Raw genomic sequence first — 18,352 nt, 5'->3', positions numbered from 1 at the left:
GCCTTTCCATTTAACCTAAGACTCTGAGAAGCCAGAAGGGCTTTGGTATCTGTGCAGAGTTTATGAGAGAGGATTTTGTTTGTGTGTGGATCTAAAGGAAAAAACATCACCAGCAGAGGCTAAGCTTATGTATAATGGGGCTGAGTCTGGTGCAGAGGTGAGAGCTTCAAAGCTGTTGAATAGAAGTGGTCATTGAATGCATGACCTTTTCTGGTTTACCTTCCCTGCCTTTCTAGAGGTGACTGAGGAAATGCTATTTTGTAATTTCAAAATCTGGATCTGTAGCTCTAAATTTAAGACTAGCTTAATATCCAGACTGGGACTTTCTTAGCCCAGAAATTTTTTTACCAAGATGTTGTCACAGCTGAGACTGCTGCTAATCCCTGTCTTCTCTTACAGGTTGTTACTAATAGAAATACTAATCTCTGATATATGGACCCAAGAGAGACCAGGTAGTGTTGCTATCAACTGCTTCCAAGTAACAACTTTCAGGCCTTCTCATGAGTGATTTCTGTGTGTTTCAGAAGAGTGCATGTTTTTCTGAGAAGCTCCAAGCATACAGGTGTCTATTAGTAACTCCGCTTTAGGCTTATGTACCATCATATTAAGAAAATGTTTCTACCTTTCTCTCACTCTGATAACAAGCACTGATGAATTAATAGGAGCGTCATTGTTGTTCTTGTTTTCTTGACCATACAATATGTAAGGTCTTTTAGATGCTATAAAGGCGTCATCACTTTGCCTGAGAAGAAGCAGTTTTCTTAGCCAAAATTGCTGTCTGCTTTAACTTCTTCCTTATAAAACAGAGCTGGCCCTGGACCAGAAGATAGAGAGCTGGTTCTAGGACTGTTTGTCCTACTCACTGCAGGTGCTATATTTTGGCATTCGCCAAAGATCAAAATAAAAAGATACTGGAGGAGGTTGTACTCATCTTGGAGCAATTACATGGCCACTGCGCAGAATCGAGTTAGAAATACGGGCCAAATGAAGTTGTGTTTGCTAGCATCTGTCTGGTGTTCCCTAGTATGACTGACACGGGAGTGTCATCTCTGGTTAATTTAAGGATATAGTGCTGAGCTCTCTAAGAATAAGAATCCTCTAAGCCCTTGAAATGTTCCATTACTATAAAAGGTCTAATTGTCATTAGCTTGCTTTGGCATAGAGAATTCTGTTTAAAACAACAATTCTGAGTTTTTTAGAAATATATGTCAAATGAAAACTCTTCCCTGGTCTTGAGTCCTACGTGTAGCATGGTTTGTACCTGCTTTCTGTGTTTAAGAGGATTGGCAGCCATAGCCTGTTTATGTTGGAATCATAACTTGGGACTTGAGCATCTCAAGACATCCTGTTTGCTCCTGTGTGGTCTTTTCCCAGCAGAAGTCAACTGGTTTCTGGTACTTGGGCAGGTGAACAGGGTAGGCTGATGGGTAGCTGAGGTGCCTCCTCCCCATCCTGACTTGGCTTGTAGCTTTTCTTGTGAATAGCTGTGTGTGGGTTTGTTGGTTGGTTGGTTTATTTGTTGTTGTGGTTTTGGTGGGTTTTGGTACTTTTGTTTGGTTTGGTTTTCTTTTTTTTTTTTTTTAGGAGGTAGGGGGGGCTGGGGTTAGTGGTTGTTTTGTGAGGTTTTGTTTGTTTGTTTAAGTGTGGGTTTGTTGGTGTTTGGTTTGTTTTTTGGTTTTTTTTTTACTTAGGGATTGATTTTTCCTCTTCCCAGGATGGTAGAGGGGATTTTCTTGTTCCCTTTTATTCCACTGAAGGTGTTCAGACAGGGGGAGCTAATTTAGTACTTTTTTTGACTGTGTTCCAAAATCCCATTTCCATGGCTGGCTGTTGCAGGTAGCATTACCAGCTAATTAGGCAGTTACTACTGGAATGCTAATTTCAGGTCTGGCTTTTCTCCTGGAAGTGTTGCCAGTTTAAAAACTAAAAACAACTATAAAGCCTCCTGGACAAAGGTGCTGGAATAGGACTGTCACAACACTGAGTTGTTATAAAGCCATCTGGGAAGTAACAGTTTTCTGTTTGAATGTTACCTTTAATCCACTACTCACTAGCCTTTCAATATGTCCAACGCAGAACCAATGAGTGCAGAATGCTTTGGGAACCTTTTGCGTATAACACTGAGCGCAGAATACTTTGAGGACAAATACTTATCCTTCTCTGTTGTTGGTAAGTTGATACAGAACTTGAAGAGGGATTTGCACATGATGAAATGTTTAAAGTTCTCTGAGATACTTATATTGGAATTCCCTGGCTTATTCTGAGACCATAGAGTTTATTAGGTTTGTCCTCATTGTTCAGTAAAGCCAAAGGCAACCTTTATTTCTGTAGAACATGTCCTGTAGACTTGTGCGATAACTTAGCAATATCAAGCCTAGTCATGGTGATCTTTGGCCTCATAGTAGTTTCTAGGTGTGTTTATGGTGTTGGATTCCCATCCTGGTAAAAATGTTTCCTAGTAACAAAACATACTGTTCTGAAAACTTACTATTTGAAGCTGGAACTACATTACTGACTTTGCATTAGTGACTTTCCACCTTTTTTGCTTACAGCTAAGGGACTTGTTGGAGGTGCATAGATTCTTACTGAATTCTATGAAAAATTAGCTGGGCCCTCTGGCTATGGCCTCAGTAGTCAACAAGTGGTGCATTTGAGTGGAAAGCACCATGCAGTGCCCTGGAAGGACAGAGTGAGAACTTCTGGGATACATAAGTCTCAGGTGTAAGATAATATGCAGAAAATGTAAACTCAGCCTTGAACTGTGTTTCCATGCTAGTTAGCTGTCTAACTGGATTTAATCAATGGCATTCAATAACACCCATCTTTCTAGAATGTTAAACTTCAGTAAAAAAATACTTAATAGTGTCTTTGTTCAGGCATTCATACACAAAGGAAGACACTCTGGGATATGCAGAGCTTGAAAGCAGAAAACAACTGTCTTGGGAAGAAAAAAAAAAGCCAAAAAACAACTAAAACACAAGCAAACAAAAAAAATGTCCAAAACCATCAAGGCAGCTTTGTAACCTAAGAAAAATCCAAGCTAAGCTTTAGTGTGTTTGTTACCAAGGTAAGACCCCTGAAGAGAATTTGTTGGCCAGGCATGCACCAAGAGAAACACGGGCCTGTGCCAGCCGTAGATCAGACTCCTAATGTTGCTAGTCTGTCATCATGTGCCAATCCTGACAACTTTGACACTGATGACCTAACTGACTCTTCTGTGTTTACTGGGTTGTTTTGGTTTTTTTTCCCCTCTTAGGATTTAATATCTTTCTGTGTTGGTGACATTCTCTCCCTGCCCCCCGCATCTTGAGTCCTGGAGCTGCAAGTGTTCCCTGTCCCAGCCCGCCTCTAGTTTTACTTTCTATAGGTTTTGTTACAAGTCTTTTACCACTTTGCAGTTCTTCTATGTCTGAGCCCAGGATACACAGCTGGGCCGTATTGGAGCAGGGCCATCTGAACCATGGGGCCAGGGCAGGTAGCTCAAGGAGTCAGCAGGGCAGAAGTTATGCTCATTAATACAGTTCTCCAATAATTGCCCATAGATCAATCTGGAATAGCCTGGGAGCTCAATGAGGCCATGGCATCACAGTGTGGCTATACAGTAACTTACAGCAACTGGAGTAACATCGAGTTTCGTGCTTCTGCACTGAGCTGCCATTCTCGCTTAGAGGTAAATCTATTATAAGTGTTTTGATTGCAGTGCTGTTATGCATGATTTATGTGAAACAGTACCAAATTATTGATAGATATTGAGGTGTGGTATGTCTCGAGCATCAGTTAGCAGAAAAATATTTAATTCCTCTCAAATATATCCAGAGGTCCTAGAATATTCTATGGTATTGACATTTGAATGGCCTGCACATGAACACATAAAGAAGCATATCACATATGCCCTTGAGGGGGTAACTCTTTCCTTTTGGGTAAGAATAGGGAATTCTCTCTGGCAGCTGTGTTGCACTCTGCCCAAGTGTTTAGTGCCTGAGACACATCAGAATAAAAAAAAAAAAAAATAAAAGCTTTGGCTGCTTTAATTTCTCACTCCTACTGCATCATGAAACTATGCTTTAGAGAGGGGTTTTCTTGTCCACTTCTGGGGCTATATGAAAGGCTGACTACTCCTCAGAGTATTTATGTTGCTATTTAGCTATATAGCTACATGCATGTAACCTATGTAGTTAATCAAGTAGAAAGTAATAATGCTTCAATATGGAATTGCTCTCCTGTGCAGAGCCTGGTGGATGGGTTTTGTAACATACCGTTAGGTCACCAGGATAGATGGTCCCTAATTAGAGAAAATCAGTCTAACAAGAAAGTGTTCTCTCTGTCCATGCAGGAAGATATGTTCATAATAACTGTAGAAATTAAAGCATCTCATGCTGCTGATATGAAAAATGCTACAACTCATGTGAAAAGTGCAAGTTGCTCTTATAGTCCATGGAGTCTGAGAGAACTAGTATGTGAAAGTAACTACATGGAGGTAAGTACTGGGAGTACTGATAGGAAGGTACTTAAAAGTAAGGTAAGAAGGTAAGTACTGCAAGACGCTCTCTTTGAAGCTGATTAGATATTAGGAATGTGTATTGGAAGCAGAAACTGAATGCTTAGCCATGAATAACTCGCTAGTGAATGCACAGCATGCATCTTGAGTTTAGTGGGGCATTCATATTATGCTTATTTAGCCCACTTGTAAACATTAATAACCAATTAAGTTGTGAAATGGTATTCAAAATGTTAAGCTAACTTGCTGTATGTTGCCTCAACAAATCTTATTTGAGACAACAGAAATGTTTACTTTCTGGTGGAAGTTTTCCTACTGAATTTGCTGAGGAGACGTGCAGAGAGGGAACAAAGGACTCCTTGGAAGAGTACATGGGAGTCAAAAATAAATTTGTCCTTAACTGAAAGTAGAGATGGGAAGACGGGCAAAATATAAAAACAAGCTGAAACCAAATGGGTTATAGAAAATACACCATGCATGATAACATCTTGTGCCATAATCTTTTACTTGGCAGGGGGAAACCTCCTTCTAGGAAATGCTAGTTTCCCTTGGAAAAAAGACTTGTAAGACATTGAAGACAAGGAAACATCAGCAGACCCCTTACAGAAGCTCTTTCCCTCTAGGTTTCTGTCAGGAGGGAGGTTCCACAGACTGTAAAGGACATCATCCAAGATGAACCTGAGGACTGGAATCTTGTCTTTCTGGAGGTAAAACAGCAGTGTTTTTTTCCTAATAAAAGCTAATGCTACTTCAGGTACAATCATCTTTCTGTCCTATGTCCACACAGTACAAAATGTCCTTTTGGAAAGCATTTAAGTAGGAAGAGCAGAACTTCTGTACCAAGTGGTTTTAGTATAGAGATCTTGATATGTTAGAAATAGACAGCTGTAGGTCATGTCTCCAATGAGGAAATGGAAACCTATTTCTCAAAAAGCCTTGAAATAAAGTCTTCCAAGACAAAAGACTGCAACGAAAACTGTCTTTAAGACCCCATGATGCAGGAGTGAACTGTGGATAGGCTTTTTCTTCTTGGACCCTGTATTTGTAGTGCAGTTAATCTTTATGCTCTTAATATTGAAAATTTTCGGGGGGAAAATGGGGGAGGGAAGCTAGAGGGGTATCCCACTAATAGTATTTAGAATGAGGCAATAAAATTGCTGGGCAGTTCAATACAATAAATCATTCAACGTAGTAAATCTGTTACTTCAAACAGCATGTTTAAACTGTTGATGAATTTCTCTGGATAGGCAAAAGCAGGAGAAACCTCAATATGGCAAATAGTTTTTCATCAGCCAGAAGAAAAAACAGCTCTGCTTGTGAGTGATGCTTGGAGTGCAGGTTATGGACTCAACACCACAGATGACAGGGTTGTGCTGCGAATACCATATACTGCTGCACAAATTCAGCTGGTCAAGGTTGGTACGTTCATTCCAGCCCAGCAAGCTGCCAGGGTGTGAGGTCTAAACAGATCTCTTCCTACAGGATCGTGGAATTACCTTCTCTACAGTGAGATCAAGTATATTGTACAAACAGCAATGGATGATCCTGATGATGGATACTGCTGTGGCGTGTCCTGTAGGTGAGAAATGCCGTACCTTACTCCAATATGTAAATGCACAGGAACCAGCTTACAAGTATAGTAATAGTATAGTTCAAGGCCAGGTTGGATGAAGCCTTGGGTGAGATGGTTTAGTGTGAGATGTCCCTGCTCATGGCAGGGGGGTTGGAACTAGATGATCTTAAGGTCCTTTCCAACCCTAACTATTCTATGATTCTATGATTCTAATGAGCTTACAGATTTCATATCTTCTCCCTAAGATGGTGTGGACTACATTAACAGAACAATCATCTGGACTGTTCCAAAATATATTCAACCATTCTCTGCTGGAGAAACTAGCTTTAAGGATGTGCTTGTTGAAGCTGGTGTGGATCTACACAAACTTTCCGCCAAAGAAATGGCTTCCAGGAAATATGTATTATTGAATGACTTAAATGCAATTATGATGAGGATACCAATAGGTGCAGAAGGTGGCTATTACAAGGTTAGTGACTTATGTTAGGTGCCAGACAACAGATTTTCTGTGGGTTGTTTTTCTTTTTTGGGGGGGATCGCCTGAGACTTACATTTAAATCTGGTTGCTTGGAGTGAACTGAATCCTGAACAAATGTTGTAACAGCTGAACTGCAAAGGAAGTTGCAGGAGGAGCTCTTTCACTACTGAAATGGTCCCCTCCTGCTTTGAAACTTGGGAATGGGAGATAATTTTGCAAAGGAAGTGTTACAAATATTCTGAGATAATCTAAACTCATAGAGATATAGCAAGTGCCACTTAGGAGTTTGTGATCTCTGAGCTGAGAGAGGACAATTGTTTGGATCTGTAGCTCTAGCTGAACTTGGGAGGCTACAATACAACTTTAATGTGAAATTGTGTTATACTAAAGGGTCTTGATTTGAAATTCTAGACTTCTGTGAGCAGTGGACAGCATGGGACAAAATATGCTATCAATCCGTTCTTGGAACATCAGTGGGAAGATAACAAATGGGGGCTAACTAAATATATCATCATCAAGGAAATAGAAACGCCGTTTGAACAAGTGGAACTTGCTATAACCAACAGTAAGTAGCCTAACAATTTACTGAAGTTTCTGGCACTGTTAAGGCTTTAATGTTATTGCATTCATTTTCAGATTCAAATCTGAGTTTGAGGCTAATGAATGTTACAGTGGGAACGTTCCTCCCAGATGTGAAGCTTGTGAAATTAACCATTGAGGGGACAACTGTTGCCTTACCTGAAGCTGTTCAGCATGGATATCTAACATACGAGATCAGATATGCTAATGGAAGCAAAGCCTACATAATACAAGTCCCACTTGATGCACCAAGCATTAAGAAAGAGGTGCGTAGTAGGACACTGCAGCATACTATGGTATAGAAGAGATGATATCACCTGGTGATTTTAATTTCTAAATATGTTTTTCCTAGTACATGGGAGCAGATATGAGAGCATACACCCTGAATGTTACACTTGCATTCATAATCCATCCAACAAGTGAGACCTTCACTGTCCCAGTCATAACAGTGTCAGCTGTTAAAGATGCAGGTAAACTAGTGGAACTCGGGCAAAATGGCACCAACCTGGTTGTGAACTTTGCTATTAACTGGGCTAATTTCAGCCAAGGATACTGTCAGTCCTAAATAGCCCTATTAAACTCTGATGACAGATAGCATGCTGGTTGACTCTTAACTGTATTGCAGTACTACCCAGTGCGAGAGGATTTTGTGATGGGAGGAACCTTCATCTCATTATCACTCATGGGAATGTGGACCAAAACTGGCTCCCCTTCATCTCAGACAGGCACCTGACCCCAGAGTCTGTGAAGAAGTACAGCTACAGCCTGAGAGACAATGGCACTCACTTGGCAATCTCTGTCCCTTTCCTTTCTTCCCACGTGAACTATGAGGTAAGGATGCCAGCATACAGCAATTAAAAAGCATGCTCTGGCTGTGAAATATGAACATTGATACACTGTGTCCTTGAAAGGGAAATAAAACTTTCCTTTGAGATAGGCTTCAAAGGGTTAATGGAGGACTCTTCTACCCTTGGAAGAACATTTTAATTTCCCTTGGTTAATGTTGGCAGAAGTAGGCAACGAAAACAAACATTCTGCAAGCATTTTAAGGCTGAGCTATCTTTTAATGACAACTGTACATGCAGTGGGGTTTCTCTTGCACTCTATTGTAAAATGACTGAAAAAAGCTCATTGTGTGAGCTTCTAGACTAAAAAAAATCTCCTGTGGATTTGACTGTGATCAAACACTATTACCTTTGTCTTGTGGCAACCTTCTCTTCTAGTTTCTGAATATATTAGTTGAACAATGTGTTTTTATTACCTTGTTTAACCTGTGATTGTCATCTCCAGGATTTTCATGCCTCTGGAATAAAGGCTTCACTCCACCTAACCTTGAAGGATGGCCTCACCTTGGCTAATAAGAGGGAATTCTCAGTTTCCTGCAGCTTTTCACCTTCCCAGCTAATACGTAATAACATGTTGGGGATTGGCTGTTAATGCTCTTTGAGTTGCATAACTAAGTTGCACAAACCTGGGAAGTCTGAAATGTTTCTAGAGTTTATACTTGTGTGATACTCTATTTGGCTGTCAGATTTCCTATAAAATAATATGCTAAAAAGTCAAATTACAGATTGGAATGACTATACTGTCTAGTACAGGAGGTGGGAAACTGGGAAACTCTACTTCCTCACAACTCCAAGATCATGATACTTTTTAAAGGATTCTTCTGGTTGGTTTGGATGTTGAAGGGTTGGGGTTTTTTTGTTGGGGTGAGGGGAGGATCAGCATATAAATTAACCATGCTAAAGCTACTCATGGGTATTGAATATACAGAGTATCTCAGCTAGAAAAGCCCTTTTGGGGCAGGGTAAGAGTTCCTAGGAGGAGAAAGGTAAGTGAAATCATCAGCTTCACTTGTGCTGCTCGCTCTACTAGCAGTTAGTCTGAAGATCGGGTGTTAATACTGAAGGCAGTCTTGCTGAAAACATGTGATATGCCAATAATCTTGCTAGCAAATCCATGCAGAACCTCTTTATTGTGCTAGGCCATAGAACATAGGAATGTGAGTCCTGATTTGTAAGAAAATGTTATTTTTCTCTTTCAGAGTGCCTACCCAATGGTACTGTGGTTATTACTGCAGTAAAATTGGTGGAAGCTGCAGATCTGGACACCAGCCTGTTTGTTTTAAGGGACAGACAGTGCAAACCCAGTCTAGTGACAGAGAGGACTGCAACCTTCAAGTTCAATGTGAACACTTGTGGAACAAGTAGAAAGGTAAGGGCTTAGTCATGTGAAGTTTACTGTGCATTGGTGTAAGGTTATTACTAGAATGGCAGAGGTTCACAGGTAAACATGAACTGTAAGAAGATTACAGCTGACTTTAACTGCTACATCTACCCTCTTTTTCTGAGGATATTAAATTCAGTTGGGCAGAAGTTCTTAATTAGCTAGTAATCTATTTTCAAGGTCAGAGGTGTTTTCTGAAACTAGCCTTCAGTATGACACTTTTGAAATGCTTAGTAATGGACTTGAATGTTGAGTTTATGCTGTTGAGAGATACTTGTATGTCCTCCAGAAGCTGGCTATGTGTCGCTAATGAATACCTGGCCCAAGACTAGAGTGAGTCCTGTTCCTGCCTTTTCAGTACTGCACAGATGGGAAATGGGCAGAATAATGGGTTTATGCTCAAATTCAGTTCGCCACAACTGCAGCTTGCTCCTGCAAGTGTTAAATCTTGTGCCGTACATTGATTCTGTCAACAGAAACAATTGAGCTTTTTCTTAGGCCCAGTGGACTCCCTTTCTGGGGTGTTATGTCATATACAAGTTACTGTTAGCCAAGAAACTGTTTCTTCTCGACTATGGCATAGTTGTCAGCTTTAGTTCAGTAGGCATACAGGTGTTAGCCAGCAATTTCTGGCCATTCCGAAGTGTACTCTGCTCAGTGCAGTCTGCCAGTCAAGAGAAGGGATGTGAATGTTGTGTCAAAACCGAAGTAAACTATAATATAACTGTCCTGTTTGTAATGATGTCTTTCAGTTCAATAGCACAACTATGACGTATGAAAATGATGTACTCTATTTCAGACCCGGCAGTGATACACCAGTATACCGGTAAGCATCATTCCCCAGAAAAAAGTTGCCTGAGGTATTTCGCTTTCTGAAAATCTCATGCTAAACCTCTTCCCTCAGGCTGAAATTTGTGTGCTGGTATGCAATCAAGCAGGCTGTTGATGTCCAGTATGAATCCAAGAAGAACCCACCACCCAGCATTAAGCCAGGGTTTGGCTCCCTTGCTCTTTCACTGAAGCTTTTCAAAGGTAACATTTATGATTAGACTCCATAGAATCACTGAGTAGTTGAAGTTGGAAGGGTTTTCAGAGTGATTTTGTCCATGTACTCTGCTCAATCAGGGCTACCTAGAATAGGTGCCTAGGACCTTGTCCACGTGACTTTTGACTGTCTCTAAGGATGAAGAGGAAACCTCTTTAAGGTCTCTAACAGGTTTTTCCATTCAGAATGCAAAATAAATGGCCAAGTACCTGTAGCAGAACAGATGTAGCATTACTGATGTGTGGTTTGCCTGCCTGGTCTAGGCATGCTAAAAGTTGTAGAGTGGGTATAATGTGAGCTTCTCTCCTATCAGCTCCCTAAGTGTTGATGAGTAGAGAGCACTGACTGAAATAATTGTGTCAAAGAAGGAAACTATATGCAATACTGCTGTAAAATGATAACTATGCTAGTAGAATGGGCTGAAATATGAGCCAAACCCTCACCAGGACTGGAGTGACCCTGATCAGTACTTCTGCTCCCCTCCCCACACCACTCCATACCTTCAAAGAGGTGCTTTTGAAGGAGCATCTTATTCCAATAGGTTTTTGCAGGAGGAGTGTCTCATTTCTGAATCCTCAGAGCCAAGGAATGCAGTTTAGATCTTTGCTTTCATTGCTCTTTCTTGGTTTTCTGCTACCCTATCCCCATCTGTTGACATTCATGCTCTCTCCCAGATTTTGGTGTTACTGTGCCAGAGAAAATGGTGGTAGAAAGTGAAGCAGAAAGCTTGTGAATACATGCTCTGTAAAAAGGTAACTCTAACATCAATACTCCCTTCTAGAGAAATCCTACACAGAGCCCTACCAGGAGCCGGAATATCCTGTGGTAAAATACCTGAGGGAGGCACTGTATTTTGAAGTTGAACTGCTCCAGCCTAAAGATGTGAGACTAGAACTAAACCTGGATGACTGCTGGGCTACAAACTCCCAAAGCCAGGACAGTCTTCCACAGTGGCCTATGCTTATAAATGGGTAAGGAGGGCTTTCCTCCTGTGTTTGGTAACTGTTCAGCGCAAGGCCCTTTACCTTAGGTGGGGGGAAAGGGAAGGAGAACTGAAGTCAGCTTGAAGGCGTTGTTTTATCATGATGATTGATTGCTGCTGCTAGGCTGAGGAGTGCATGTCAGTATCAGCACAGCGATTGTGCCTTCTGGTGGCAGCAGTCATTGGGGTGCACAGGAATGAGTCTAAAGGTCATATGGAAGGAACAAGAAGCAACCCTGTCTGTGGCCAAAAGCAGGGATCATAAATAGGAGAGGCTCTATCTTTATGCCTGTGACCTCTGAGGGAAATGAAGAGAGAAGCTCCTCTATTTTGCTTTCTTGTTTTCTTAGAAAATCTGGTTCAAGTGATGAAGGTTTAGATTAAATATACTTTCTTTCACTTTCCAAAAAAGGTGTGAAAACAGTGAAGACTCCTACAAAGCTGTCTTCCACAAAGTTAATTATAGCCTCAGAGTAAAATTTCCTCAGCACCTGAAGAGATTTGAAGTGAGGATGTTCACCTTTGTACTAGGCACAACTCTGTTACAAGAGCAGGTAAGGCATCTCTTTCACGTGCTGTCAGCGGTCTTGATACGTGAACCTGGAGCGATGCATGCAGGAAATGCTGTGTAAAGTCTCAGCTGGGCAGGTGCTTTCTGGGGCTGTTAGCTACCTCCTTGAAGGCATACTACTGTAATAGTAGTAAATAAAGACTATCCATTTAAGACTGTTCAGTTCATCTCCTTTAGAGTCGGTACACGTGTCAGATGTTTGCCAAATAAGACTCCCCTACATATAATATATTCTTGCCTTGTAGCTGTATTTCCACTGCAGTGTGATGATTTGCAGCACTATGCAGCAGCCTTCAGGTTCTCTTTGTCCAAGGAGATGCAGTCCTGGGAAACACAGGCTTGGTAAGAAAACTGGCTCTTCTCAAGTCACCCCTGAGTCTTTGCTTCAGCAGTATGGCATGTGCAATTGTGAGCCTTGCCACATGACTGAGTCCTAGCATGAGCTGTACAGAAAACTAAAAGCTGAAATGTCTTGCTAGACCGCAGCGCAGAACCACATCAGAGTGGGAAAGTGTCATCTGGACCAGTGCTTATTAGGAAAGAAAACAATTAGCAAAGGTTGGTGTTAGTCTTAAACTATGCTACTGAAACACCAAGCATCCACTGTTGTAACATAACATAGTTCTGTATGCCTCCCTTCTCCCTGCAGGTGATGACACTGACTTCTGACAAAGACTCAGCAAGAACTATTTACTTTTATGAAGCTGCAGTTGAGTGGCTTAAGCATGCATAGGCTGCCCAGGCTTATAAGTAAAGATATCTTGAAAGTATCTACTAGGAAAATATATTGATACCCTTTACTTGGAAAAGGGCCAGCTAACTAGTATGGATATATCTTTTGTCTTTAACTTAATCTTGCTCTCTTGTGCTCCTCTACAATGTCAAACTCTTAGTCTTTTGTGTGACTTGCATCTGACCTAGTCTGCTCAGCTAACATGTCTAGAACTTGCCTAGTCAGTTTGCAGTTGGAAGCATCTGGTTTAGGGTAGGGGGAGAAAGGTGGCAACAGGTAGAAAGTCAACAGTAAATCACTCTGAGCTTTTTTTAAAGCTTCAATATGAACAAAGGATTGCAGGGAACTTAATGTCAATAAGAGAAAACATGTTTTGAAGCAAATTGGGGCTGAACATACTTGATCCTGTAGCAGTTAGAAAAGCTGTAAGCTGCGGATCTCACAGGAGTGTTGTGGCTGTGCAATGTCAAGTTGCCTTCCCTAGGTGGGGAGATAATGCTCACAGGTAGCATCAGCGACTACATAGACAAGTAAGCTGTCAGCCTGAACTGAAAAATAAAAAATCCTTGTAGCGGAGACTTACAGTAGTAGTAATGATAACACATGGACTCTATACATGAAGTGTTAAAGGTTCTCGCTTACTAGAAAACATGATGCTCAGGAGCTCCAGTCAGACTATCCTGTGTTGGTGTGAGGTTTTTTGGGTTTTGTTTTGGTTTGGTTTTGGGTTTTTCTTTTTTATGGGAGGAAGATTTCTTGGTTAATTTCTTGCATCTGAACAGTGATGTGGAAACACTTCAATATTGTATTTTCCTGTTCTAAGGGAAGCTATTGCTTAGCATGAATCACTATTTCTTAGGGCTAAAGATACAATGATGGATGTCTGCTTTTTAACTTTATATTAAATAGAATTTCTTTGAAGGCTAACTTGAGCAAGAAATTATTTTATCAATCTGTTTGCACTTTGAAGAAGTACGGAGTTCTAAAAAGATTGTAGCTCTGTTGCTACAATACCTGTACAGAGATGTGAGCTTGTAATTACAGCGTATGTTAGTGAGTCTTGTCTGTGTTCTGGTTGCCTGCTAAGCATATCTGCAGTAGGTGTCTTACTATCATTTCTGGGAAAATCTGTGTGGGCTTCATGATGAGGAACACATCAAGTCACTAGTTGTGCATCAAATCTGTTTTCCAATAGAGGCAGGCTACCGTGCTAAAGGAGTCATATTTTGTTATTCCTGTAGTAGATGAAGACTAAAGCCATGGAGATATTGAGGAATGAGATGTAAATATGTTAGCATGGGAATAAAAGGGAAATGCAGAACATAAGCCTGACAGCAGACTTGACAAGTCAGTGGCTTGTGCTTAGTACTTTCCCCTACATTAACCCTGTGGATTAAGTACTTACTATTCCTCAGCCTGCAGGAGCAATCTATTGAGAAATCAAAGGACACACATATTATGCTGCCAGGGTTTTGGACCTAAGAGAACACAAGTATGAGCACTCTAAGTAGTATGGTGAGTTTACTGTTTTTTCTTGCATCATGCTGACGGTCTCCCAAGCAATGTTATGCACTGTTATGCAGTGTTTTCTCCATTTGGGTGAGTAGTAATCTTCATCTGCTTTGACAGCACTTTACCAGCAAAGCATAGGCTGTCTTGGGTAGCCTGTGCTGCCTTTTCCACTCTTAGAGATGTATAGGGGGAAAATGTCGCAACTAGGGACTGCTGTGAGATCCAAGCATGAGTCTGGGCAGCCTAGTTCAGTACTGTTAACACAGTCTCAATTGTGGCTTCCTGGGTTTCCAATTCCTCTCTTCCAACCAAGAGTAGAGGACAACATCACTTAAGAATAAAAAGCTGGTATTTACAATCTCCTCTAACACACCTTTATTTCCTACTGAAAGATTAGATTCTTTATCTGTTGATGGAGGATTTAAGAATTGTTGAGAAGCTAAATGATGCCCATGTAAACTGCGGGTCTACTCTTCAGGTCTTCTTAAAGTTCTGTTTAGTGCCACTTTTCAATGTGAGAAGCATTAGGTAGATGGTCCTTTACCTTTTTGATATGTGGGAAAATGAAAACTGAAGGAGGTTCCCCTCTGTGGCTGAACTTGGATTTATATAAAGCTTCTTGTCAGATTTTCCAACAGTATGCAGGACACAATGTGTTTGAATATCAGTAAAATCTTTTAAAGATGTGACAGTGATGGTCTCTCCACCTCAGAGGTGTCTGTTTATAGTTAAATTCAGGAACTGCCTTCCTGGTTATATATGTAAAAAAGAAGACAAAATCCTCTTCAAGTGTTGTATCAACACCTCTTTGCCTTTCAAGTGGATATTTTATGGCCACATGCTTTTCCCTTGGTATTTGGGATGTTATTTTATATCCCTGTTAACACAAGTTGAAAGCAAATCAATCTTCTTTGTTTATGCTTAATGTCTTCTGCAATTCCAACAGGTGAATGATAAAAGTCTAAGGGAAAAGAGAAGTCTGGTGTGATTTGTTTTTATAGCAAAATGGGAACAATAGCAGAAGTGTACTGCAGACATTTACCACCATTTATTTGGAATGGAAATAAATCAGTGCTACAAGTAGCCTTATTATATGTAGTTACTGAAAGAAAGGCAGAGCTCTCATTTTTATTATAGTTTATATTCAAAGATATGGCTAGTGTTTTAAAACTTCACTGCTTTGGAGATTTAAAGCAGCAGCACAAAACTCCCTACTGCTACTGAAAATTAATAAAACTGACATTTATGTTTTCTAGCCCAATTTTCCTTCATGGTATTCTGCTTTTCTTTTTGTTTTAGATCTTAATGTCTTCACTAAATGCTATGCAATTCTATCAAGAGGAAAACACATTCTCACATTGAACCAAAGCTTCCCAAATACTTCCATCAAGTTTTGGCTTCTGCTACATGTCTATTTGGGATTTGAATCTTCAGCTAGTCACTCCCAAACAATTCTGCTTTTTCTGCTAGATTCCTAAATCCCAGATAGACCTGTGCTTTGAAAGAAATACCTAACATTCTAAGTAAGCTGCATCAGTCTTGTTATACTTCTTAGTGTAGTGCTAGGAGACCAAGCCTGGGTTTATCTTGCTGTGTGAAGCAACACAAAGCCAGGGGGTTGTTCAGGGAGGGGGTTCAGATGGGCCTAACTTCTACATCTTGTTAAAACCCAGCTGCTCTAGGGGGAGCTGGGACTCCTCAGTCTGTCAAATACAGTAACAAGTATTTGTGATTGTATGGCTAACAAGTTGGGGGGTAAAAGTAAGTCAAATACTGGCTGCTTACCAGCTGAGGTATATGCATATTGTTATGGTTGTGGGTTGGTTTTGGTTTGTTTTGTTTTGGACTTTTTTAGCTACAGCCATGTAGACAGGGAGGGATAGCCCTGGCTTTCCTAGGCTCAGGGAATATGGAGCCGTGGTAGCTAGCACTTAAACAGCTCTCTCAAGGGACTGACTGAATTCCTTTTCCAGGAGGCTTTCTTCCCCCTCACCCTAAGCACACCTATGTGCAGCCCAAATGTGTAACCATAAAACCTCTTGGCACCTATATGGTGCTCCTTAGCATAGAATTTCAAAGTGCTGTGGTGAGCAGCCCCAGGCTCCCCTCTGCTGTGGGTGGTGAGCTCTCTGCCTCAGAGCCAGGGCTTGTCTAAGGAACCTTTCTCATGTGTGATTCTTTAACTATTAGGGAATATTCTCTCTGAGGTACTCACCCTCCCCACCGAGAGAGAATTTGGCCTGCTTGCTATCTTCAGGGTGTTTTGCCTAGGTGTTGTTTCTGCCAGCAGGCAATGCGCTGCTGAGCCCTTTTCATAGGGTGGGCAGAGAAGCTGTCACTCTCCTGAATTCAGCGGAAAAAGCCTGCCCTGAAGAGTGAAGCTGTGCAAACCTCCTGAATCGTGGGCTAATACCCTACTTATTAGGCTTCCTCCTTCCAGTTGGTGTGCCACCATCACATACTCCCAGCTGCACCAGAACAGCCTCTGGGGTATGAGAAACCCAGAGCCTATTCTCATACTGTCAACAGCAACAACTCCTCCCTCTAGAAGCACCAACTGCCTGGCTGATGGCATCAAAGGAGTTAACTTGTGAAAAATCTATTATACATAACCACCTGCTCCGCCCTGCTTTATTCTTCCCTAATACAAGGGTTAGGGTGGTTGTGGGACAGAAGTTCCTCCTTTCTCTGGCTTCTGCAACTGTCTCTGTAATCCCACCTGGTCTCCTCTCATCAGTTCACCTGGAGTGGGGGCAAGGGTGCAGCTCTGAAAATGGAGAGCTTCTTAAGAAAGCAATTGGTGTGTCCAGCCATCTCACCTATGAGCTGATGCCCCTTGCTCATCTTTTGTCTTGCCTTTAGCCTGCTTTGCTGCACTGCTCTCCAGTGTCTTTGGGCAGGGTCTATGCACAGTCTGGGCTGTTTCTCTTTGGCTCAGTCTGAAGTGCGTTGTTATTGGGGGGAGGGATTATATATCTGGGAGCACTTTGTTTAAAAGGCAAAATATCTAGTTGGAGAGTGCAGCAGCTGACAGTGGGACCTGCAGAATGGTGTAATTGTTTCACCACTAAACAGAGTGAAAGACTAGTAGTTCAACACAATTGTATCTGGAAGCTTTTCCTGAGATTTTTAAATCCTTTTCAATTAATTTATTTCTGGAGAATTTACTATGCTTTTCATCCCTTTTCTCTTTAGTATTTGAGCATTTATCTGCTACCCTTTCAGCTTTGACTGTTATCACTCATGAGATTTCTTGTGTGAGAAAACTGTGAATAGAGTAGGAAGACTATATTTTGTGGTGGTGACTGTTCTTTTAGTACTTACGATCTGCTCTCCAAGTTGGTAAGGAATTTCGGTGACACGATAACCTGGAAAACAGCACTTTTGGCGCTGGATGAGTTTATTTCAGTAAATTGGGGATTAACCCAGTTTACTCTCCTGTATCTCTCTCTCTTTAGCACAGTAAACAATTCTGTCCTTTAGGTAAAATGTAATTTAATTTGATTCCTTAGCCATGGCCTTCCAGTACTTGGGCTGCTACTTTAGTTTTATTTCTATGCAGGTTTTTATCATATTGTGTTAAGAGAAGATGCTTTTATGTGAAGGATGTCCTCTACTTCTCTAACTTGTGCAACTTTTTCGGACTGAGGTTCCACTTTTTTTTTTCCTCTGTTTTATGGATTATTGTGGGGTTGCTGTTGGAATTCATTATAGCTTTATGTATAGTGCTGGAGGCTAAACCTTGTACCCTTAAATGCGGCACTTGGTCTCTATCCACAGAATTATTTTAATTGATGTGAAAAAGGAAAGGAAAAAGAGGAGGAACCTTGACTGCATTCCATTTTATTGAAGAATAAATAAAATCCAACATTTAGTAGCAGCAGGGCTTGTACCATCATGAACATAATAATTTAGCCTGTTTATTCTGGATTGGTAAAATATCTATGCCCAGGGCAAGCATTACAAAAGGGAGGGGGTTATAGAGATGTTCTGTGTCAACTACAGCAAGAATTAATTTCTTTCTCAGAGGGGAGAAACAAACCTGGCAGCTCCTAGGATCTCCCAGTCAGAGACAGGTACTGAACCTACCTCTGTCTCCTACTCATGCATCTCAGTCACACACACATGCAGGTGGAAAGAGCCATCCACTGAAGG

The 18,352-nt window shown here is 41.1% G+C and overlaps 1 protein-coding gene across 3 annotated transcripts; it reads left to right on the top strand.

The window, feature by feature from the left end:
• Window positions 1-69: 69 nt before the first annotated feature.
• Window positions 70-13,606, top strand: LOC136015575 (zona pellucida sperm-binding protein 2-like). 3 transcript variants are annotated; one of them, XM_065681679.1, is made up of 22 exons: window positions 70-157; window positions 400-452; window positions 2,077-2,169; window positions 3,543-3,670; window positions 4,334-4,477; window positions 5,122-5,205; window positions 5,746-5,913; window positions 5,981-6,077; window positions 6,317-6,540; window positions 6,961-7,114; window positions 7,186-7,394; window positions 7,481-7,598; window positions 7,754-7,959; window positions 8,419-8,536; window positions 9,173-9,342; window positions 10,107-10,180; window positions 10,259-10,386; window positions 11,181-11,370; window positions 11,794-11,935; window positions 12,198-12,294; window positions 12,432-12,510; window positions 12,602-13,606. In XM_065681679.1, the coding sequence occupies exons 1-21, from the start codon at window positions 135-137 to the stop codon at window positions 12,503-12,505; spliced, it is 2,694 nt and encodes an 897-aa protein (XP_065537751.1). In that variant the 5' UTR covers window positions 70-134; the 3' UTR covers window positions 12,506-12,510; window positions 12,602-13,606. The 3 variants fall into 3 exon arrangements, with proteins under 3 accessions (XP_065537751.1, XP_065537752.1, XP_065537753.1); XM_065681680.1 differs by lacking the exons at window positions 70-157; window positions 400-452 and adding an exon at window positions 475-562; XM_065681681.1 differs by lacking the exons at window positions 70-157; window positions 400-452; window positions 3,543-3,670 and having other exon boundaries at window positions 2,096-2,169.
• The last annotated feature ends 4,746 nt before the right edge of the window (window positions 13,607-18,352 follow it).

Source organism: Lathamus discolor, chromosome 5 (genome assembly GCF_037157495.1).
Source record: "Lathamus discolor isolate bLatDis1 chromosome 5, bLatDis1.hap1, whole genome shotgun sequence".
Taxonomy (NCBI): Eukaryota; Metazoa; Chordata; class Aves; order Psittaciformes; family Psittacidae; genus Lathamus; species Lathamus discolor.
Note: the sequence above shows the minus strand (reverse complement) of the source record. Positions and strands in the feature narration are given on the sequence as shown.